A 20294-nucleotide genomic window follows, 5' to 3' on the forward strand; every position below is an offset into this window, starting at 1 on the left:
TGACTAGAGCCCTGTGGGCTCCATTGTTAGCTTTATAACTGTGAAGCGGTTCCTTTGGGCTTCACTGTTAGCTTTATAACTGTGAAGGGGTTCCTTTGGGCTTCACTGTTAGCTTTATAACTGTGAAGGGGTTCCTTTGGGCTTCACTGTTAGCTTTATAACTGTGAAGCGGTTCCTTTGGGCTTCACTGTTAGCTTTATAACTGTGAAGCGGTTCCTTTGGGCTTCACTGTTAGCTTTATAACTGTGAAGCGGTTCCTTTGGGCTTCACTGTTAGCTTTATAACTGTGAAGCGGTTCCTTTGGGCTTCGCAAAGCTTAGCTACTAACTGATGCCAGTGGTCCTTTGTGGCTAATGCAGAACGTTACACTTGGTGAGGCCTTTTACAGCACACCGTCTCTGAGTCCCTCTCATTGTCCCCATACCTTGGTGTGGATCTAATATCACCTTCACTGTCATAGACTCTTCCCCCTCTCTTTCTTCCCTGTTCTCAGTTTAACTCTGTGAGGAGGAGCCAACATCTTTGTTTCTTTGAGGAACCAAGTGAATGCACCATAATCTCCATTAAAAACTAGCGGCAAAATATAAAAAAAAAAATGTGGGTCATGTTTCACCATTCATTTATCCCATAAGGAATTTTATACTTGCTTCCAATAAGGTGTGTTTTCGTTTCGGCGTACCCCGGCTCAGCTTTTTAAATAAGGTGTATATTGAGTCAGGACAAGGTGATGATTTTCAGCATATTTGCATCAGTTAACTGTAACAAAAATACATCTGCTTATATTCAGCCATTATTGATAAAAGTCCCCCTTTCCAGTTATCAATATGCTGAGGTGGTGTAAGTACACGAAACACAGACCTTATTTGAAGTGGGTCTAAAAATCTCTATGAATGAAATGAATGGTGTAAGAACAGAGAGACACTGTTTATCCACAAGGTTTTCTGGGGATTATACATTGTCTTTAGTGGGGCCTGGCCTAAAAACATTGGGGACCACTTTGTTAGGTTTTACTGCCTTTGTAGGGACATGTACACAGGCCTGGATTTCACATACACATCCTGCATAAGTTGGATGGGAGAGAAAGTTTAACCAACACAGATTTATTTCACCTGAATAGCTTTTCCGGAGTCCTGACCTATTAACTGTATCTTATGTAGGTATTGATCTTGGTCATCCAAACATTAATAGATTCAGGAAGTTTAAATAAATTAAATCTCAGATTTTCTCTAAATATGGAATTAGGAGAGAATAAACACAAATCCATAATCCTCCAACAAGGATTTCTAGAACAACCCTGTCTATATAAAAAAAAAACAGTTTCTGTATCTAATTAAATGGCAATTAATGTCCTATTCACTCTGCCCCCGAACCTGAGAGCAGACAGCAAAGTGACAGACGACTCCTCGCCCTAGAAACCAATTACATCTTGTAAGGGGGAAGGAGACATACAAAAAAAGGATTTAGTGTCAGCCGTGAGTGGACACGTCCTGAATACCACCCTAATTCTGTTCACTACACAGTCCTATCCTTTTGACTAGATTCCTACATATGGAATAGGGTGTTATTTGATTGGGCTCCAGTGAGACCAGACGACAATATGCTTTCGTCTCTGTAAGCCTCAGGAGTTGTGATCTGTGCTGATTATAGATAAGAGGCTTATATTCCATGACACTGGGAGAGGTGGAAGAGATGACCAGATCGGTTTTTCAGATTGCAGGATAGAGTTGTGTGATGCACACACATGTTTGTTCCATGGCAGCTGATATATTGGTTCTCCTTCAGTTTCTTTCCACCCACAAACCTAGTTAACCTTTGGCTGCATTTCATCCCAGGCTCAGTGGGCAGACCAGGGTTTTTTGGCTTGGTAGTAGTGGAGGTTGGTGGATGGATGGAGAAGGAAGAATTGTCTAAAGGTGGAGGAAGATTGACAGGGTGCTGGGCAGGAAAGAGCCTTCAGAAAGTGTTCAGACCTCTTCACGGCCCTCGTAGCACTTCCCTCTGGCCATGAAGCCACGAAAATCATTTTATGCCCTACGGCCACCACATGGCCTTTGTGCCCCAGCTACTGTAAAAATGTTGCAGTCCTTTTTTGTAAGTTTGTTTGTAGTTCGCAACTGAGAACAACCGCAAGAATGGACTACATGCAGAAAAGCAAGCAAGCTAGCTATATATCGATAGATATCGGACTTATTTAGCGCTTACCTGAATCAAACCTCTCAGTTTGGAAGTTGGGTTCATGAGCAACTGCTCTCAGAAGTAACGTTCGGTTTGACATCACTCGACATGGCAGCGCTGTGGTGAAAGATTTAAAAACAAAAATGACTTGCTCCGCGCACAATTAAGTCACCACTTTTGTTTATTTAGGTCGTACTCATTAGCGCAGGTGACTGTGATGTGATAACATACATCGCTGTTTACATCTGTGTTCTGAGGTAATGATAGCCTTCTGGCTAGCTAGCCTTAACGTTACTTAACTGTCAGTACCGTTGCATCTTTGTCGTCTTTATGTGAATGCATGGAATGAATCTCCAGAATCTACAAAAAAAATTGAGGAAGGCGTAGATGTAACTTCAAGGATTAAAAAGTGAAATTATCATGTTTTAATGTGGAAAGACATTAAATGTAATTGATTACCGTCTGTCTCTACACACAATACCCCATAAAAGCAATTTATTGAAAATGGGAAATGTTCAGAATCTCATGCACATAAGTATTCTGACCCTTTGCCATGACCTTTCCATTGAGCTCAGATGCATCCTGTGTCCTTTTTTGCTCCTTGAGACATCTGTAGAACTTAATTGGAGTTTACCTGTGGCAAGTTCAATTGGCTGGACATGCTTTAGAAAGGGCTCAAGCCTCTTTAAGGTCCCACTTCTCAATGCACACCTATATAAAATCTATACCTATATAAGGTCCACTCCTCAATGCACATTAAATCTGACAGAGCTTGAGAGCATCTGCAAGGAAGAATGGGAGAAACTGCCCAAATCCAGGTCTCAAAAGCTAGAAGGGACAAACCTGGACTCAAAGCTTTGATTTCTGCCAAAGTTGTTCTACAAATGACTAAATAAAGGATCGGATTTAATTATGTACAGGCAATATTTCAGGTTTTTCCATTTAATTGGCGCACATATCTAAAAGCTTGTTTTGAATTTGTCATTGTCATGTTTTGTGTGCAGATTGATGGCATAACAAAAACATTTAATTGATTTATAAATTTACTCTACAACGCAACACATGTCTGAATACTTCCCAAAGGTGCTGTATGGAGTTTTAATCAGTGTGAAAAGTGCCACTGCTGTTAGACATTCTACAAGGATGAAATACACAACATTTACTTAAGTCAACCACATTTTTTCCGGAGCTGTGAATTTGCGAGACCACTGCACTTTTTTCTTTCCTTTCCAAAAAAGTTTAAAAGGAAGGTTTTGATTGAGGAACAGAAGGGTTAAAATTAAAAGATCACTGCAAATTGAACGCTTCTGTTCCTTACTCAAAGCCTTCCTTTTAGACTTTTTTTGTAAAGGAAAGAAAAAGGTGCAGTGCTCTGTTTTTTCAGGGGCTGTATTTACAATGCAGGTGGTGAAAATATGAGATGAAGGAATTTTCATGGACAGGTGAATTACAGTTATGTAACTTCAGAAAAAATGGACCCTGATGTCCTTTAAGTGGTCTGTAATAGATCAGTAGTGGAGATGTGCATTCCAGCTTGACATGATCTAGCCCGAGAAATGTCCATAGCAGGTTATTTTCCTGGGGAGAGGGCCTAGGGTTGTGGGGGGGGGGGTTAAAGTCGGATTGTGAGCGTGTTTGCCAGACTGCTTGTGTTCTTATCTAGCATGGCTGCAGTCAGGCCCGGCCAAACTAATTCACCTGGCAGGGTCACCAGAGCAACAGGGTCACCAGAGCAACAGGGTCACCAGAGCAACAGGGTCACCAGAGCAACAGGGTCACCAGAGCAACAGGGTGTCTGCAATGTTGAGTCAATGCTCCATCAACTGAATGTCAAGAGACAAAGAGCAGGCAATCACAACATAAAATGTGCCTTCAGCGTCTGACCACTAGCTTCACTTATACATATTAATGACAGGTTTTTATTTGGGCTGGACGGACAGCCATAGTACTTCTGTTTTTATTGTTTTGCATTACTTTGACATTTTGTCTTTGATTGTCCTCTGCCAATCAATTCATTTCATATCTTATTGTGGTTTGTGTTTTTCTGTCGGCTATGTGGGAGTTCATTATATTTGACTCTCTGTCTCTTTGAATCTGTTGAGGTTGGCTTATCGGTTTACATAATGGACCAGTCATACTGCACTTGATCTTTCTATTTGAATCTGATTGTTTACCCTGCACGTGTGAGCTCTCAGGAGGCACTTTCCACTCTGACAAAGCTTGCCTGTTGATTAGGCCTGTCTGTGGAGTTCATTTTTGTTCTCCAGTCAGGAGGCTATTCATCGTCTGTAAATGAATGTGTTGCACCCAAACCACCCGTACATCGTGGCCGGGTGGTCGTTAGTTCAGGATGGTAAAATGGTGGACCGGTGAAAACCCAACATTGTTATGGCGCATAGACACAATGTGCAAACACTTTCAAACCCCTGTGTGTGTGGTTACATGTAGTTAGTACACAGCTAACAATTTGATCTGTAATCTCCCATTTCTGCATTTATATGCTGTATTTGTGGATTTTAATGCAGGACAACAAACCTTGTTGGAAAGGTCCTTATTGTGTCCCACAGCTTCCCTACTCATAAAGTATTTTCTCAGTCAACACCATCACTAACGCTTAAATCCTCTTCGCAGCTTGCTGACCTCAGCACTTCACTCTAAGCTTCTTTATGCTGTGATGTCATTAATGAAAACCCCCTCTAGAGTGTATTTTTTAAGGATGTTTTTCTTAGTGCCACATGAAGGATTATGTTGTTTTTAATGGGTTCTACACTGACTTAATAACTTCTCCTTCCCCATTTGTTTCCCGAATAAGAAACTTTTAAAAGCCACTGATGACATATTCAAGGGACAAGACATGAAGGGGTGTGGTCTACGGCAGATATGCCACAGCTTCGAGCTGTTCTTCACATCATAGTCTCACTACTCTTATTTTTTTTATGTATAGCGATTTGATAATGGGATCTTTCCTACCTTGCATCTGCTTCTGAGGGTCAAGAGCGCCGTTATGACTAGTTTTGATCTACCACGGAAGTGTTTGGTTCCCGGTTTAGAAGACAGAGAACACATTTTGATGGAAGTACACTTCAGTTTTGGCTCCAGTTCAGCAAACCAGTGCTACTGTGATACTGACAAAACAATTAGTAGAAAATGTAACATTTAATAACTGTTTTAATATTGTTCCCCATTATTATAATGCAATAGAAAAGTTGAGTTCAGGCTGTCTGGCATCTGTGCGTGTGTGTGTTTGTATGTGTGAGCGTGTGTGTATGTGTAACCCTTTTGTGTGTCTCATCCTTCTATGTGGGCAACCTGTTTGGTCTCATATCTCTGGGTACTCTGATCTGTCATGTCTCTCCAGGCCGTTTTCCTTATTGGTTATTTGCTCAAACTAGATCTTTTTGTTCCTTTTTTACAACGCATTGCATATTCAGAAGAGGCAGCATGTAGGTATCTGATAACGACACGCATTATCTCGCATTATCTCCTGGCTGCATGAATCACCCTTTATTCCTCTTTACTTTTCTCTTGGTTCTGCTTTTTTGGAGTATTTATGTGCTGTTTTATTAAGTGCACTTTAACAACTATATCTCTTAATATAAATATTTAATAATTCATGTCTGGAAGTTTCATTTAAGAATTATTTCTCTCATTTATAGCCTCAGTCTTATGAATAGATATTTTATCAACTGTTTCCTTTCTTAAGATATCTTGATTAACTCATGAGTTTCTTACATCCTTTGTCTCTCTTAATTTTCATGTCCTCCTTATTTTAAGTTGTCTGTGTTTGTTTTGTCCATCTGCTTGTGACTTGACCAACGTTCCACATCATCCATCCCCTCTCTCTTGTGACTTGACCGAACCTTCCACATCATCCATCCCCTCTCTCTTGTGACTTGACCGAACCTTCCACATCATCCATCCCCTCTCTCTTGTGACTTGACCAACGTTCCACCTCATCCATCCCCTCTCTCTTGTGACTTGACCGAACCTTCCACATCATCCATCCCCTATCTCTTGTGACTTGACCAACGTTTCACCTCATCCATCACCCTCTCTCTTTTGACTTGACCGAACCTTCCACATCATACATCCCCTCTCTCTTGTGACTTGACCAACTTTCCACCTCATCCATCACCCTCTCTCTTTTGACTTGACCGAACCTTACACATCATCCATCCCCTCTCTCTTGTGACTTGACGAACGTTCCACCTCATCCATCCCCTCTCTCTTTTGACTTGACCAACGTTCCACCTCATCCATCCCCTCTCTCTTGTGACTTGACCAACTTTCCACCTCATCCATCCCCCACTCTCTTTTGACTTGCCCGAACCTTCCACCTCATCCATCCCCCCTCTCTCGTGACTTGACCAGCGTTCCACCTCATCCATCCCCTCTCTCGTGACTTGACGAACGTTCCACCTCATCCATCCCCCACTCTCTTTTGACTTGCCCGAACCTTCCACCTCATCCATCCCCCCTCTCTCGTGACTTGACCAGCTTTCCACCTCATCCATCCCCCCTCTCTCGTGACTTGACCAGCGTTCCACCTCATTCATCCCCTCTCTCGTGACTTGACCAGCGTTCCACCTCATCCGTCCCCTTTGGCTTCACCTGTCCTCTGTGTTTTGTCTGGCTGCATGCTGTTGTTTTTGCACGTTGACGTGACTTTCAGCGATGCTCTGAAGATGTAATATTATTTTCTCTCTTTTTCTCCCTCTCTCTTGCCTTTTATTTTTCTCCCGTTTTCTTTCCGGCCTGTTCCATCTTAAGGGGATGTGCTCTTTCAGATGGCAGAGGTCCATCGGCAGATCCAGATGCAGCTTGAAGACATGGTGAGGATGATCACAACATTCCCTATGATGAAGCCTCATCCATTCTGTCCCACGGTGCTCCATGTTTAGACCAATTAAAAGCTTGTACCCCATTCCGGAACACCCCCAACCACCTGGGAGTGTTCTGACGGAGGAGGAGGTGGGGTCCCCAATGTCAAACAAACAAACTGCTGGCCTCATAACAATTGTTTTTACTCACACACCCAATAGCTTTCTGCCTCTTGATTTTTGAGCCAACTGATAGAAGTTAAGAAAATGTTTTGGCTCCAGACTTGGCTCGACTAGCAAAGACCAGGAACAGAGAGGAAAAAATACCACAGGGCTTTGATGTTGAGTGAGTCCCAAATGGTACCCTACATGGAATGGTCTACTGTTGACCAGGTTTGACAGGGTTCTGATAGAAGACTGGGCGCTACAAACTGGAGGTTGTCATTTGAAGCACAGCGACTTCATGGCCCTTTATAAAGAGCCATACTCCATGGTGGAGGTAGATATTACTATTGGAGCTGTTTATTCATTGGAGCCAGCGTGTGAGGATTTCCTTCATCATCGGAAGCCAACACCTCAGCATGTGTTCATTTGGGTTTCCTTTAATAATTCAGAGGCACCATTGATTTAGTTGTTTGTAGTTTTTGTGACATTTCTGTGTCGCCTGGTGTGTGACTTGAGATAAGTTTGGCTGTAAATGTAAAAATGTATCATGAACACGCCTCGCGCATGGGCATGCACACACACACACAAGCAAAACAACCAGACTGCATCCCATGATCCTCTAGGTGTCAGTTAATGTTGATTCAACACTGCATACTTACCACTAACAACTCTGTTTTAACAATACTTTGTGTTTCAGTGGTTTTAGTGGTGCGTAATATTACAGGGTTTATGGCTTAGTGTCTTTTTCTGAGTATCTAAAAAAGATGGACGTTTGAATTGTGTAACTCTTTGATATATTCTGTTTTTTTTTTTTTTTAGCTGAAGTCATTCCACAATGAGCTTCTGACAGAGCTAGAGAAGAAGGTTGAGTTGGACGCTCGCTACTTGAATGTGAGTATCCTTTGGGAATGTCTGTCATGGTTATTCTCAGTAGTCTGGTTTGACACCTTCGAAACCCCTTTCATGTGAAGACAAATGTATGTCTCCCTTATAAATATTGCTGTTTGTGACATACTTATTCGCTACTAGCTGTGTTTCCAGTTTTCTAGTCATCTTCATGTTCTCCTAGTCCATTCTTCGGTGTTGGTGCTGTGTGTATTCTGCAGGGAGGGACACATTTAGAAATGCAGAAGTTGATCCAGACTGGTGCTTTAAACTGCGTTCCTCATCCACCAGCTGAACGTCCTGATGGAGCAGAAGCCGAGATACATTACCATCCACATTCTCCTTCAACCATCAGCAGAACATGTCCTCTACGGCTGATTCGTTCCCACATGTTCTGATCATAACCGCAGTGCCAAATGAATTATTTGCGATACCCGTCAATAGTTTGGATATACCTTCTCATTAAAGGGTTCTTTTTATTTAAATTTAATACATTTTTCCACATTTTAGAATAATAATGAAGACATCAGAACTGCGAAATAACATGAAATTTTATTTCATACACTTTTTTAGTAGCTTCATGATTCCATGTGGTAGATTTATCAAAGTAGCGACGGCTTTGCCCACTTGGTATTCTGTCAGGCTGCTTCGTAAAATAGACTAACATTAACATTGAATCAAAAGCGGTTCATCAGTTCATGTAAATATGTTTATGGCAGTGGACAGACATGGTTTTACTGCTTTGTTCTTTTCTCTTTTTCGCTCTGTTCCTACATTCTTTTTCCTTATCATTTCCTTCTTTTTTTTCTATCTCGTTTGTTCTTTCTTTCTATTAATGAATTACTCACAATCAGCCTGGTCATTCATCAGACAGGAATGAAAGATCTAAGACTGGAAACGTTGTTCTGCAGCGGGCGAGACAGGCAGGCAGACAAGGCCAGAGGATTGTCAGAAACTCTTGGCCGTGGTTAATGAGCGAAACACAAAGGCTTTGGTTTGGAACAATATGAGTCCTACCAACCCCGGGAGCAGGCTGTCCTGGGTGATGGGGGTGTAGAGGGAGGAACCGATGGAGGAATGGGAAGAGAAATCACTGAATGAAAGGATCGGCGGATGAACGAAGGTGATGAGAGGAATAAAAGGAAGGATAGAGGGATGAATGAAGGTGAAGAGAGGATATTCCGCAAAGTCCCCAAGCTGCCAGACCTACCCATTCCTCTGTTTAATGCCCTATTACCTCCATCAGTGACTCATAGAAGACTTGTAATGGGACCAATCGCATGGCTGCATTGGTGGAACACTCTGGGGTAGCCAATGACCGCACAGCAATGTTAAGAACGGCTTTATACTCCCCCCTACAGGCGGCCCTGAAGAAGTACCAGATGGAGCACAAGAGTAAAGGAGAGAGTTTGGAGAAGTGTCAGGCAGAGCTGAAGAAGCTGCGCAGGAAGAGCCAGGGCAGCAAGAACCCCTCCAAATATGGGGAGAAGGAGATGCAGGTGAGTGACTGGGTGGAGAAGGAGGCGGGAGAGGGTGGCGGAGGTGGCTGCTCTGTGTGTGGGTGGTGCCCTTGAATGACTCAAAGGTAATTTGATTAACATGCTTCTGTGGACTGGGTTTGTTTAGTCAGGATGAGCAGGATGATGAGCTGATGGGTTAAAAGCAGTGGCGGCTGCTGATATTTCAAAGAGGGGAAGCTCATTTTCGGCCTACATTGTAAACCTCTGATGGTCTTCATTTGTAGTGACACTCTGGGTGTTTGGGGTCTTTTGGACCCCAGACAATAACATTTAATTTTGTAACAGAACAACATATATTTTTTTACAAATATAATTTTACTCCGTTTATTAATGGCTTTGCTAAAATCAGGTCGACAATATTAGCACTGTCTGCCATCGTGCGCCGTTTCACCCGCCTCCCATGCTAGCCTAGCCTACTACTGTATATGAATGAATGAATGAACTATCTAAAAATATATATTAAACTTTGTAAAACTGAAACAAGGATTGTGGTGTAGCCTTTAATTGTGTGAAATGTATGATGCAAATCGGCTAGCAATTTCGCCAAACAAATATATATGGCAGCAGTTTGTCTTTTGAATACACTTGAGAAATCCGCGATGGGACTGAGCGCGAAATAGCCTCAGTGACTTCTTATAGTACAGACTGCTGTCAGTCAAAAGGAGATGCAGTTTGACAGATCGTCAGATCATCCAATCATCACATGGAAGCCCGTCTACTGTTTATTTGGGAACTGCTGTAATCTACTTTTACTATAGGATTGTATTACCTAACGTGGTCAAATACAAAGCTCCAGCAGTTCAATTCAAATGTGTCCAAACACTCAACTGTTGTACTGTCAAAAAACGTTTCCCATAGATAATACTCTACTGTAGTTAGCCATTGTATGTTATTACAATAACTAGCTACGTTTGCAAGCAGCCTAATTTATAGTTAGCCCAATGCTAGTTAGCCCAATGTAGATTGAAGTTAAATGTTGCTTGAATCTGTCTTGAATTTAACTGTGAATCGGCGCTCTTCATAAGAAAAACAGTTTTTTTTTAATAAAATAATATATAGTACTGGTGAAAATGCTTACCTCAGGATCTTGTTTATTTATTGCTTGTCCTGTTCTCTAGAAGAATGAACAAGCTGCTGTTCTCCTGCTTGTGCCGTTATTATTGGGACAAATCAAAAATGATTTATAGAAATGCAGGTCTTCCTGGCATCCAAACCAAGCCACTTGTCTTTTTTCAACACTGCCTATCCGAACCAAGTCGCCCGGGTTAATGCGTGTGAAGGCTCGACCAACTGATGACCTGCTTTACGGGGGCCTAGATGTTCCTGGACAGCTTGATGCGATGGGAGAGACTGCTATCCAAAGCAACAGCTTCATAACCTTCAGAAATTTCAAGTCCGTTTGGAGTTGTTAGCCAGGGCTTTATTATAAAAGCAAGGGGTTTCCCACAACCTCTGTGCCAAACCACCATATACAGGACACTTTGGTCCAGCTCAGATGTAGCACCCTAAAAGAAAGAGGGAGTTATTTAGAACCCCCGTACTTCCCGATCTTCCAGACAGTACTGGAGATTCTTTAATAGCTGGGTAGACCCATCATTACCGTGTGCAGCTGCAGACTGCAGGATAAAGATGGGGACCCGCCCCCGGGCAAAGCACCCCCCCCCCCCCAAAACGAGGTTGAGGGTGAGAGTGAAAGATTCAAGCCTCTAACTCAAGGACATCTGGTCAGATAGTGCAGATTGCGAGTTTGTTGGGGATACCATGGTATTCTGATCCAATGAGATGCCAAGTCAGTGATCTTTGTGAGAATGTTCCCACTGCTGTTTAGGAATTGCTCAGCAATGTAAAAATGCTATGAGTCATCATAGCTGCACTTTTTATTTAGATCTTTGACTTTTGCTGCTCTCCACTCTTTCGTTGTTGCATAACGTTTATTTATTTGGTTTGATGAAGTGTTTCTGTGGCCTGGGTACCTGGGCTGGGGGAGGTGTGTGAGGGGTCCTGTGGTGCTGGGGGAGGTGTAGGTTGGTGTGGCTCCACAGGGACAGGAAGTGTGTGGGCAGGGCTGAACAGACAGAGGCGGTGGAGGAGCTGAGGGTGTGTTGTTCTGACACTCTGAAGCCGTATTCTGATTCAGAATTTTTCTTTTTTGCTTCAATGTGAGGGTGTGAATTGCTTTGCAGCCCTGGCCTTATACCCAGAGTGTGTCTGTGTGTCTGTGTGTCATCCAGTAATGGTAACTATTTGACAAACACTTGGGGCGTCTGACCGAAGAAAAGCAGAGGATTATAGTTTTCTGATCTGACTACCAGCCAGAGCAGAACATTTACAATCCCCAATGTTCGTCTCGGAGTGGGTGTCTTTTACCCATGACGAATTGTTGGCGGACTCCAGACCCTAAAAGCTGGTCCTCATAATCTTCGCCTCCTGATTCCTTCGACCCTGGATCGTTTAATTCTACTAACAGTTCACTGGAGTGAAAGAAACAAAAAGTAATCTCTTTTTCTGCTCTACTCCTGATTGATGTTAATGTGAAACTGACTGGGTGACGAAAAGTCTCTCATTTACTTCATAGTCGCTGGGGGAACATAAAGGACAGACCCTAATGCCCGAACAGTATGTCCCTCATATTCATTAAGCTAGGGAGAGGGAGGAATAGAGGGAGGGAGGGAGGGAGGAATAGAGCGAGGGAGGGAGGGAGGAATAGAGCGAGGGAGGGAGGGAGGAATAGAGCGAGGGAGGGAGGGAGGAATAGAGCGAGGGAGGGAGGGAGGAATAGAGCGAGGGAGGGAGGGAGGAATAGAGCGAGGGAGGGAGGGAGGAATAGAGCGAGGGAGGGAGGGAGGAATAGAGCGAGGGAGGGAGGGAGGGAGGAATAGAGCGAGGGAGGGAGGGAGGGAGGAATAGAGCGAGGGAGGGAGGAATAGAGCGAGGGAGGGAGGAATAGAGCAAGGGAGGGAGGAATAGAGCGAAGGAGGAATAGAGTGAGTGAGCGAGGGAGGGAGGAATAGAGTGAGCGAGGGAGGGAGGGAGGAATAGAGCGAGGGAGGGAGGAATAGAGCGAGGGAGGGAGGAATAGAGCGAGGGAGGGAGGAATAGAGCGAGGGAGGGAGGAATAGAGCAAGGGAGGGAGGAATAGAGCGAAGGAGGAATAGAGTGAGTGAGCGAGGGAGGGAGGAATAGAGTGAGCGAGGGAGGGAGGGAGGAATAGAGTGAGCGAGGGAGGGAGGGAGGGAGGAATAGAGTGAGCGAGGGAGGGAGGGAGGAATAGAGTGAGCGAGGGAGGGAGGGAGGAATAGAGTGAGCGAGGGAGGGAGGGAGGAATAGAGCGAGGGAGGGAAGGAGGAATGGAGCGAGGGAGGGAGGAATAGAGTGAGGGAGGAGCGGTAGCATGCAGTGATTGTAGGATTATTTGAATGTTAGTTGTTATGTAGCTGAGTAAGGAAGGAGGAAATGGATTGTGGCTTTTGTGTTACATAACATCTCAGTTGGATATTAGATTAGCATTAGCAGTGGTGTCTTAGTGCAAATGAATACCAAAGTATTCCCTGTTTTTATTATATTGCATTTATTGCTTCCATTAACTGAGGCATCTTATTGGATTTTTATTGTACACTCTTCTCCGGTTTCCAATTGGATCTGTTGATGGGGGGGGGCTACTGAAAATTGACTAGAAAATCCGTCCGACAGAGTTGAGCTCATGGTGAATGTATGGCGAATGTAGCCAAGGGAAGTTGGTGTGCCCTTCACGTACACTGAGAATTACGGTTTCTCCCACTTCTATCTGTCTGTCTGTCTGTCCGTCTCTTCTGCAGAGGCCACAGGAAGTCTGTTTCTAAACAATGGAAAGACACCATCCATAGTGATAGTGATAGTGATAGTGATAGTGATAGTGCTTCACCCATCCAGCCCCCAAGGGTGTTAAAGGTGTCAGCAGAGTAGTAACACCAATCCAAGAAGTCATTAACAGGACACTGGCAACAATGTGAGGCTGAAATGGCACATTCTAATACCACATGAAGACCAGAGGGAATCGAAGTGACACACTGCGTGAGTCCCCGTCGCACACGCTAGTCAGAGCTTTCCGTGCGCACCACCCTGCCCACTCTGTTCAGTTCTCTCTGTGACACACATTGGCTTGAAGGTATCGGAGCTGATGGGACAGGGGGCACTAAAGATGGAGGCCGAAAGGCGGCGTTGAACTGGGGGCACCCAGCCTCTCCGGCTGATGAGGGAATGAAAGAGATGCTATGACTCCTCTGCTGATGCCAAATCTCTGTGAAAAACAGAATGTTGCAGATGGAGAGGGACGGAAAAGAACAGAGTGAGAGCGAGAGGAAAGACGAGAGAAACGGGATGAAGAGGAAGTGGCACTTTAGAGGAAGGGTGAGGAAGGTAGGGAGAGCGGGGGAGAGAGAGGGAAATTAATGATGTTCTTTACTTGAGTTATGCGACCCAGACACTTTCTCTTCATTTCCTGATCTCCCTCTCAATCTCTCCCTTAACTCCTCCTCTTTCACAGTCCCTGCCTTTTCCACTGGGATCTCTACTGAATGACCCATTTCTTGTTTTCATGCTGTTAATAAGTCGGTTTGATGTAATTGGTCTGATGTTTGGCATCAGAGGAAGCTGTGCACTGACAGTCCGACCCACAGATGAAGCTAATACGTTATTAAATTATGATTTTGAATTTTCACCGGAGTCCATATTAATGTCTGCATTGTAGATCTCAAGGGAACTCAGTGGTTAATTTAGTTTAGGTTATTGAAGAAATAGGGAAAAAAATACATTAACCTAGACTAGATCAAAACAACACAAACATGTTTTGCAAAACTACTGTAATTCTGGTTGGCTGCATGGTACAACATGAACTTTCAGAGGTCCCTCCCCTTTCAGAGGTCCCTCAATCACTACTTCCTCCTTATTTTTTAAAAGCTTATATTGTATATCCACCCTGCCCAAATCCTCTATTCCCCTGACAAATGACAGGCTTTTGTTGAGAGGCTCTTATTTCCGTTTTAACAGAAGCCAGCTTCCTTTTTCAGAGGGATTCAGTTCCATTTTCTCCTTATGATCTATTGTTCTTAGCATCCTGAAACCCCTCAATTTCAGCCCCCCTTTTTCTTACTGCAGAATCTACTTCCTGTCAGCGTAGACTAGGGGTCCCCTACCATTGTCACCACTAAGGCCCATGTGTAGACTACAGTGAGGTAAAGGGAAGAGGTCTCAATGTAGGAACCTCAGATGTTCTCCTTCAATGTGTTTTATAAAGATGAGGCAGTATGTGAGAAATTCTGACGAAGTTAAGATTTGCCTGTAGGCTTTGTGGGCATGGCCTCTGGTGATTGACAGCTGCAAGTGATCTCCATGGAGACCAAATGACAGATGCATTTTGAGTACTTAAAAACTATTCAGATAAAATGGCATGACATTCAAGCTACAATTTAGATGCCAAGTAAAGGCTGAAATTATGCCATAATTAAATGTGCAATGAGTAGTGTGGGTGTGTGTGACCTAAAGTACTAAATATATATGAGCTCTTGTAATGTAGGTTTCATGTGCTGTAGGTCTCTATCATCAGAAGTAAGATTTGAATGTAACACTAACTTGTGGAAAACATGGGATTTTCTTTTGTAATAGTAAGCCAACAGGTAAGCTGTTGAGAACAGTAGCAGACAATTTTGCCATATATTTAACCACATCCTAAAAGAGCTGGTGGCCACAAGTGCAGTGGAATCTAAAATAATCCCACTACCAAAATAGGTGAAGCGGCCTAAGCGTTCTCTAACAGCTGCCCAATCAAATGGCAAAAGAACTTAGCGTTCTCTAACAGCTGCCCAATCAAATGGCAAAAGAACTTAGCGTTCTCTAACAGCTGCCCAATCAAATGGCAAAAGAACTTAGCGTTCTCTAACAGCTGCCCAATCAAATGGCAAAAGAACTTAGCGTTCTCTAACAGCTGCCCAATCAAATGGCAAAAGAACTTAGCGTTCTCTAACAGCTGCCCAATCAAATGGCAAAATAAACGCTTAAGAGGGCGAGTGTAATTTCCAAAGCATTTTCAAGTTGTTGACTATAAACTGTAACTGGAGAATGTCACATGTTCTGGCTTTACCTCCCATTCCATGGTTCTGTTTCTATTCTCAGCACTAAGGATCACTTTACAACCAATTTTCTACTCTTAGACACTTGAAAAATTGGTCGTAAGAGCTTCCAAAATGTTTTCAGCAACACAATCTGTAGGTGACTTGTTATGTGGTGTGACAGTGTCAATTTTATATTTTGAACAGGTGGGGTGAAGGAACCATTAACAGATTTTCTCAAAATCAATTAATTATTCAGTGCTTATATCCTCCATCTATCATGGTAAAATAAGAGCTATTCAATCAAAGCTTCTTTAATGTCAGATGTAAAGTGATGTCCCTCAGGGCAGATGCCTTGGGCCATTACTCTTCTTTGTCCAAACTACTTGGCACTTGCAGAAGCGAAATTAATGATCAATGCTGATGATTAAACAGAGTACATTTTAGCCAGTGAGTTCACTGAAACATGGGTGATAAACAGTATATATAAGTCATAGCATTGTTTTGGTTAAATATTTGTTGAGAACATGAACTTAATTAGTGCACACGGTGTGAAGGCCATGAGCAGGTTAAAAATACTAAACTCCTATAGAAAACGTCTCTGGAAATTGCATGATTATCTGTCTATTTAGCTGTAATTCTTGTGTAGCTATTTGGAAATGCTTTAGTGCTTTATCAACTATAACCAATAATGGAATTTGTAAAAACAATCCAGCAATTTTAAAAACATTCCAACAACTATTAACACAGTTAACTTTTTTCTTTTGATGGAATTGTGGAAAAGGTGCATTAAATCTTTCAAGGATGCAACAGAAGCATTTTGCATTCCACTGCGCCCAATTCAGCCGTTGCAATGTTGAGATTTAAAGGCAGTGTTTGTGTGATTTTATGCTAACAGTCAAATCAAGCAAGAATAAACTGAAAGCATCCTTCAGAGGCTTAAGAGGCATCCAAATGACTGCAGGGCATTGCCAACTGATTGATCTACAAATCCCCTAAATAATTAAGAATGGTCTTCCTTTGGAGGTCCGTCAGTCAGTCACAATATAAACGGACATTATGCTGTTCCTGAACATGACCACATCTACAGCTGTTGTGCTGTACATTGAAATGTTGTTCTGTTTGATATTGTATTATGAAACAGCTCAAAATCAATTCTTGTATGGTGACATTGGTTTTATGTTGGGAAGTATTTGTACGAAATATTTTGCACTGTATGTATTTTGATGTGCAGTCATGAGACGTTACTCCCACTGGATTTGTGTTTTAATGTCATTGATAGAGGAAAACCAATTCCACAATTAACACAAGAAACGTTAGGAAACATTTATGCAATTATAATAAATGGAAATGCAAGGAAAAAGTTATTACTTCCCTATACCATCACATCAAATTATGAGAAAAACCTTTGGGGGTAACTTGGGAGGGTCCCGCCTTCCATTAACATTAGAAATGGAGATGGGTGTGTAATAACACATCATGCCAAGACAAAATACCTGTCTGAGTCTGGGAGCGTTACAAAGACTTTTCCAAGCACTTGAAGTACAACCTTCTACTGGTTGATGGATCATCTACAAGATTGAGAAAATTCATGACTGGCAATTTACATGGGACCGGTTGTTCTAGCAAATTCAGGCCAAGAATTGACCAAGAGATGCTCATTGAAGTCTCTAAGAACCCTGGGTTACATCAGCAGATGGATGGGTCTCTCTTGTCCCTGTCAGCCCGTGAAATATTTCTCCAGAACCATCTATGGAGGCTTTGGTATTGAAGGTTTGAGAATCGCTTCCTTTTTGGCAGTTGTACAATCAAACTGCTATTTTCTGTGTTTTTCTATTTTCTATGTTTGTTATTAGTACAGTTCTTCAGTAATCTAGTGTGATATGTAATGAAAATGCATGAGGAATATTTGTGTTTAGGAGAGTTCAGAGTGTTGATGCATCTGCCCATAACTAGTCTCAATGGACGCACTAATAGAAGGACTATAATGTGTTAAAGACTATTGTATATAATATATTAATGGAATGACTTATGTATTTCAATGGAAGGGTTAAGGTTGGATCTACAGTAGTAATTCCTGTGTAATTATGGATCCTTTCAAACATGCTTTAATTTGGACCCCATGTAAACATGTCAGTTAGGTTTCTAGTGTGGAGAACACTGGAACGCAGGCTTTGGATATCTTATTAGAACTTGTGTTAACTCTGTTCTTACGTCCTTTGGGGTGGGGGGGTGAGTAAATGGGTTGCTGTGAATTTAGAGAACACACCTGTCTGGATTGACTCAATGACTTCTAATGTGTAATGGGAACTTCCATTTGCTTTTAAGGTTTTAGCACCTTAATACTATAAGAGCTAAGAGCTAAGGAAACACCTGCATCTCTGTAAAGGTGTGTGTTTCCAAGAGCATTGGACCGACGAGCTTGTTGGGTGTGGGTGTGGGTGTGGGTGTGGGTGTGGGTGTGTGGGTGTGGGTGTGTGGGTGTGTGTGTGTGTGTGTGTGTGTGTGTACTGTGGGTGTGTGTGTGTGTGTGTGTGTGTGTACTGTGGGTGTGTGTGTGTGTGTACTGTGGGTGTGTGTGTGTACTGTGGGTGTGTGTGTGTGTACTGTGGGTGTGTGTGTGTGTGTGTGTGTACTGTGGGTGTGTGTGTGTGTGTGTGTGTGTGTGTACTGTGGGTGTGTGTGTGTGTGTGTGTGTGTGTGTGTGTGTGTACTGTGGGTGTGTGTTTGTTCTTTGCGGACGAGTCTCATTGTATCTACCCTCAATTTCTTGTTGTCTTCAGCTTTCTGATCAACATCATTAGTGACTAATTCTCCTATAACTCTGCTTAAATCAGCCATTTTGTTTTAAGGCAGGAGTTGGTGGCTGTTTGCTACTGAGTTTAACAGTGAGTCAGTAGGTTCGCAAGGTTTACATCTGGTTCTATACCCACATTATTCATTATCCACTAGTTTTTAGATGCTGTCTGTTCTAGGTTTACTCAAGGTGAGGTGTACTGCACTTTTAGCTCATTAGCGGCTATATTTAGGAGGATTGAAGCAGACATTCAGGTTGTCGTTGCTTTTATTCCATGTCTGAGCTAAAAGTTGACCCTAGGTACTGATCACCAGATTCATAGACAATACTCACAAGATCTCTTTGGGGGGCATTACTGACCTTAGATCAGTGTTTAGAGTCCAAACATGGGCGCAATGCCATGCTCCTCTATCCTCATGGCTTATACTCAAAGCCTTTCTCTGTTCCTCCATGTAACTTCCCAGTATGTTGAGACCATCAGCAGCAAGCAGAGTGACCTGGACCAGTACACTGCAGAGGGCTACAAGAACGCGCTGTCCGAGGAGAGGAGGAGGTACTGTTTCCTGGTCGACAGACAGTGTGCCTTGGCCAAGAACAGCTCCACCTACCACAGCAAGGTGAGAAATCTGCCGTTACATTGGCATTTCAGTCCTCCAGCCGGGATAGAAATCTGCCGTTACGTTGGCATTTCAGTCCTCCAGCCGGGATAGAAATCTGCCGTTACGTTGGCATTTCAGTCCTCCAGCCGGGATAGAAATCTGCCGTTACGTTGGCATTTCAGTCCTCCAGCCGGGATAGAAATCTGCCGTTACGTTGGCATTTCAGTCCTCCAGCCGGGGTAGAAATCTGCCGTTACGTTGGCATTTCAGTCCTCCAGCCGGGGTAGAAATCTGCCGTTACGTTGGCATTTCAGTCCTCCAGCCGGGGTAGAAATCTGCCGTTACGTTGGCATTTCAGTCCTCCAGCCGGGGTAGAAATCTGCCGTTACGTTGGCATTTCAGTCCTCCAGCAAAGGTAGAAACGGTCTGGTCTATCACACCTGAATAGTATGTGCATGTCCAACTTGCCTCAGTTCTATGGTTTTGAAATTCCAGCCTTTAACAAAAAATTCTAGCTGGACAGAAATTTTGAAGACTTCCCCCCCAATGCATACCCTATTTAATCCCTTAAATTCCACATCTGGGATTTCTGTGGTAAATATTGGAAATGTTTACAGACTTAACTACCAACTTCACTGAGGTAATCACAATCCTTCGTGTTTCTCTGCTATTCTGTGGTCTGACTTCAGCCAAAGTTGTTCTTTGGCTTTGCCTTGAGACGGCATTACACATCAGTGCGGCCCCTTAATCACTTTATTCAGATTCTTTCTTAACCCACTTGTTCAGGAATTGGGCTTTCTTTTTTCGGCTGTCTGCTTTGTCTTGGGCCTTGGAGTTGGGCTGAGGGACTGAGCACTAAAAGGAGAGGTGGAGGAGCGGAGGGGGTGGATGTTACACTGAATACTGGAAGAAATGAAGAGGAAAGGACTGGAAGCAAAGTGGGTCTATGGAGTGTCCTACTTCCTCAAGTACACTCAGACTTGCCAGTGGGAATGTGTGATTCAGGTCTGTTTGTGTATGTGGGAACCCAAAGTCGCTAAAATGACAGAAACTTCAAACATTGGGTTCCTACAGGGTTTTTTGGCAGGTCCCTGCTTGGAAAAAGGTAATGTCTGGCTTAGGTGTTAGCTTTTAGGAAAAACACACATTTGGGCAATGTGTTGCTTAAGGATTAGGCTTTAAAGTGAGGTTATTGAGGTTAAGGTTAGGGTTAGATTAGGGTTAGGGTTAGGCTTAGGTTTAGATTAGGT

At 43.1% G+C, this 20294-nt stretch overlaps 1 protein-coding gene across 13 annotated transcripts in view; it reads left to right on the plus strand.

Annotated features, from left to right (window-relative positions):
• The window catches only part of baiap2b (BAR/IMD domain containing adaptor protein 2b), a 73085-nt gene that overhangs the window by 33128 nt on the left and 19663 nt on the right, over nucleotides 1–20294 (plus strand). For 9 of the 13 annotated variants that reach the window (XR_004575803.1, XM_034292670.1, XM_029120319.2 and 6 more), the window contains 5 exons: nucleotides 5607–5618; nucleotides 6946–7007; nucleotides 7980–8051; nucleotides 9407–9544; nucleotides 18910–19062. Coding sequence is in view for 12 of the 13 variants with exons in the window: in XM_034292670.1 (XP_034148561.1) it covers nucleotides 5607–5618; nucleotides 6946–7007; nucleotides 7980–8051; nucleotides 9407–9544; nucleotides 18910–19062 (437 nt within the window). In the remaining variant the exon portion in view is untranslated. The remainder of the gene's footprint in view (nucleotides 1–5606; nucleotides 5619–6945; nucleotides 7008–7979; nucleotides 8052–9406; nucleotides 9545–18909; nucleotides 19063–20294) is intronic. The other 4 variants (XM_034292672.1, XM_029120320.2, XM_029120325.2 and 1 more) reach the window with 1 other exon arrangement.

The sequence above is a fragment of the Esox lucius genome, chromosome 6 (genome assembly GCF_011004845.1).
Source record: "Esox lucius isolate fEsoLuc1 chromosome 6, fEsoLuc1.pri, whole genome shotgun sequence".
Lineage (NCBI taxonomy): Eukaryota > Metazoa > Chordata > Actinopteri > Esociformes > Esocidae > Esox > Esox lucius.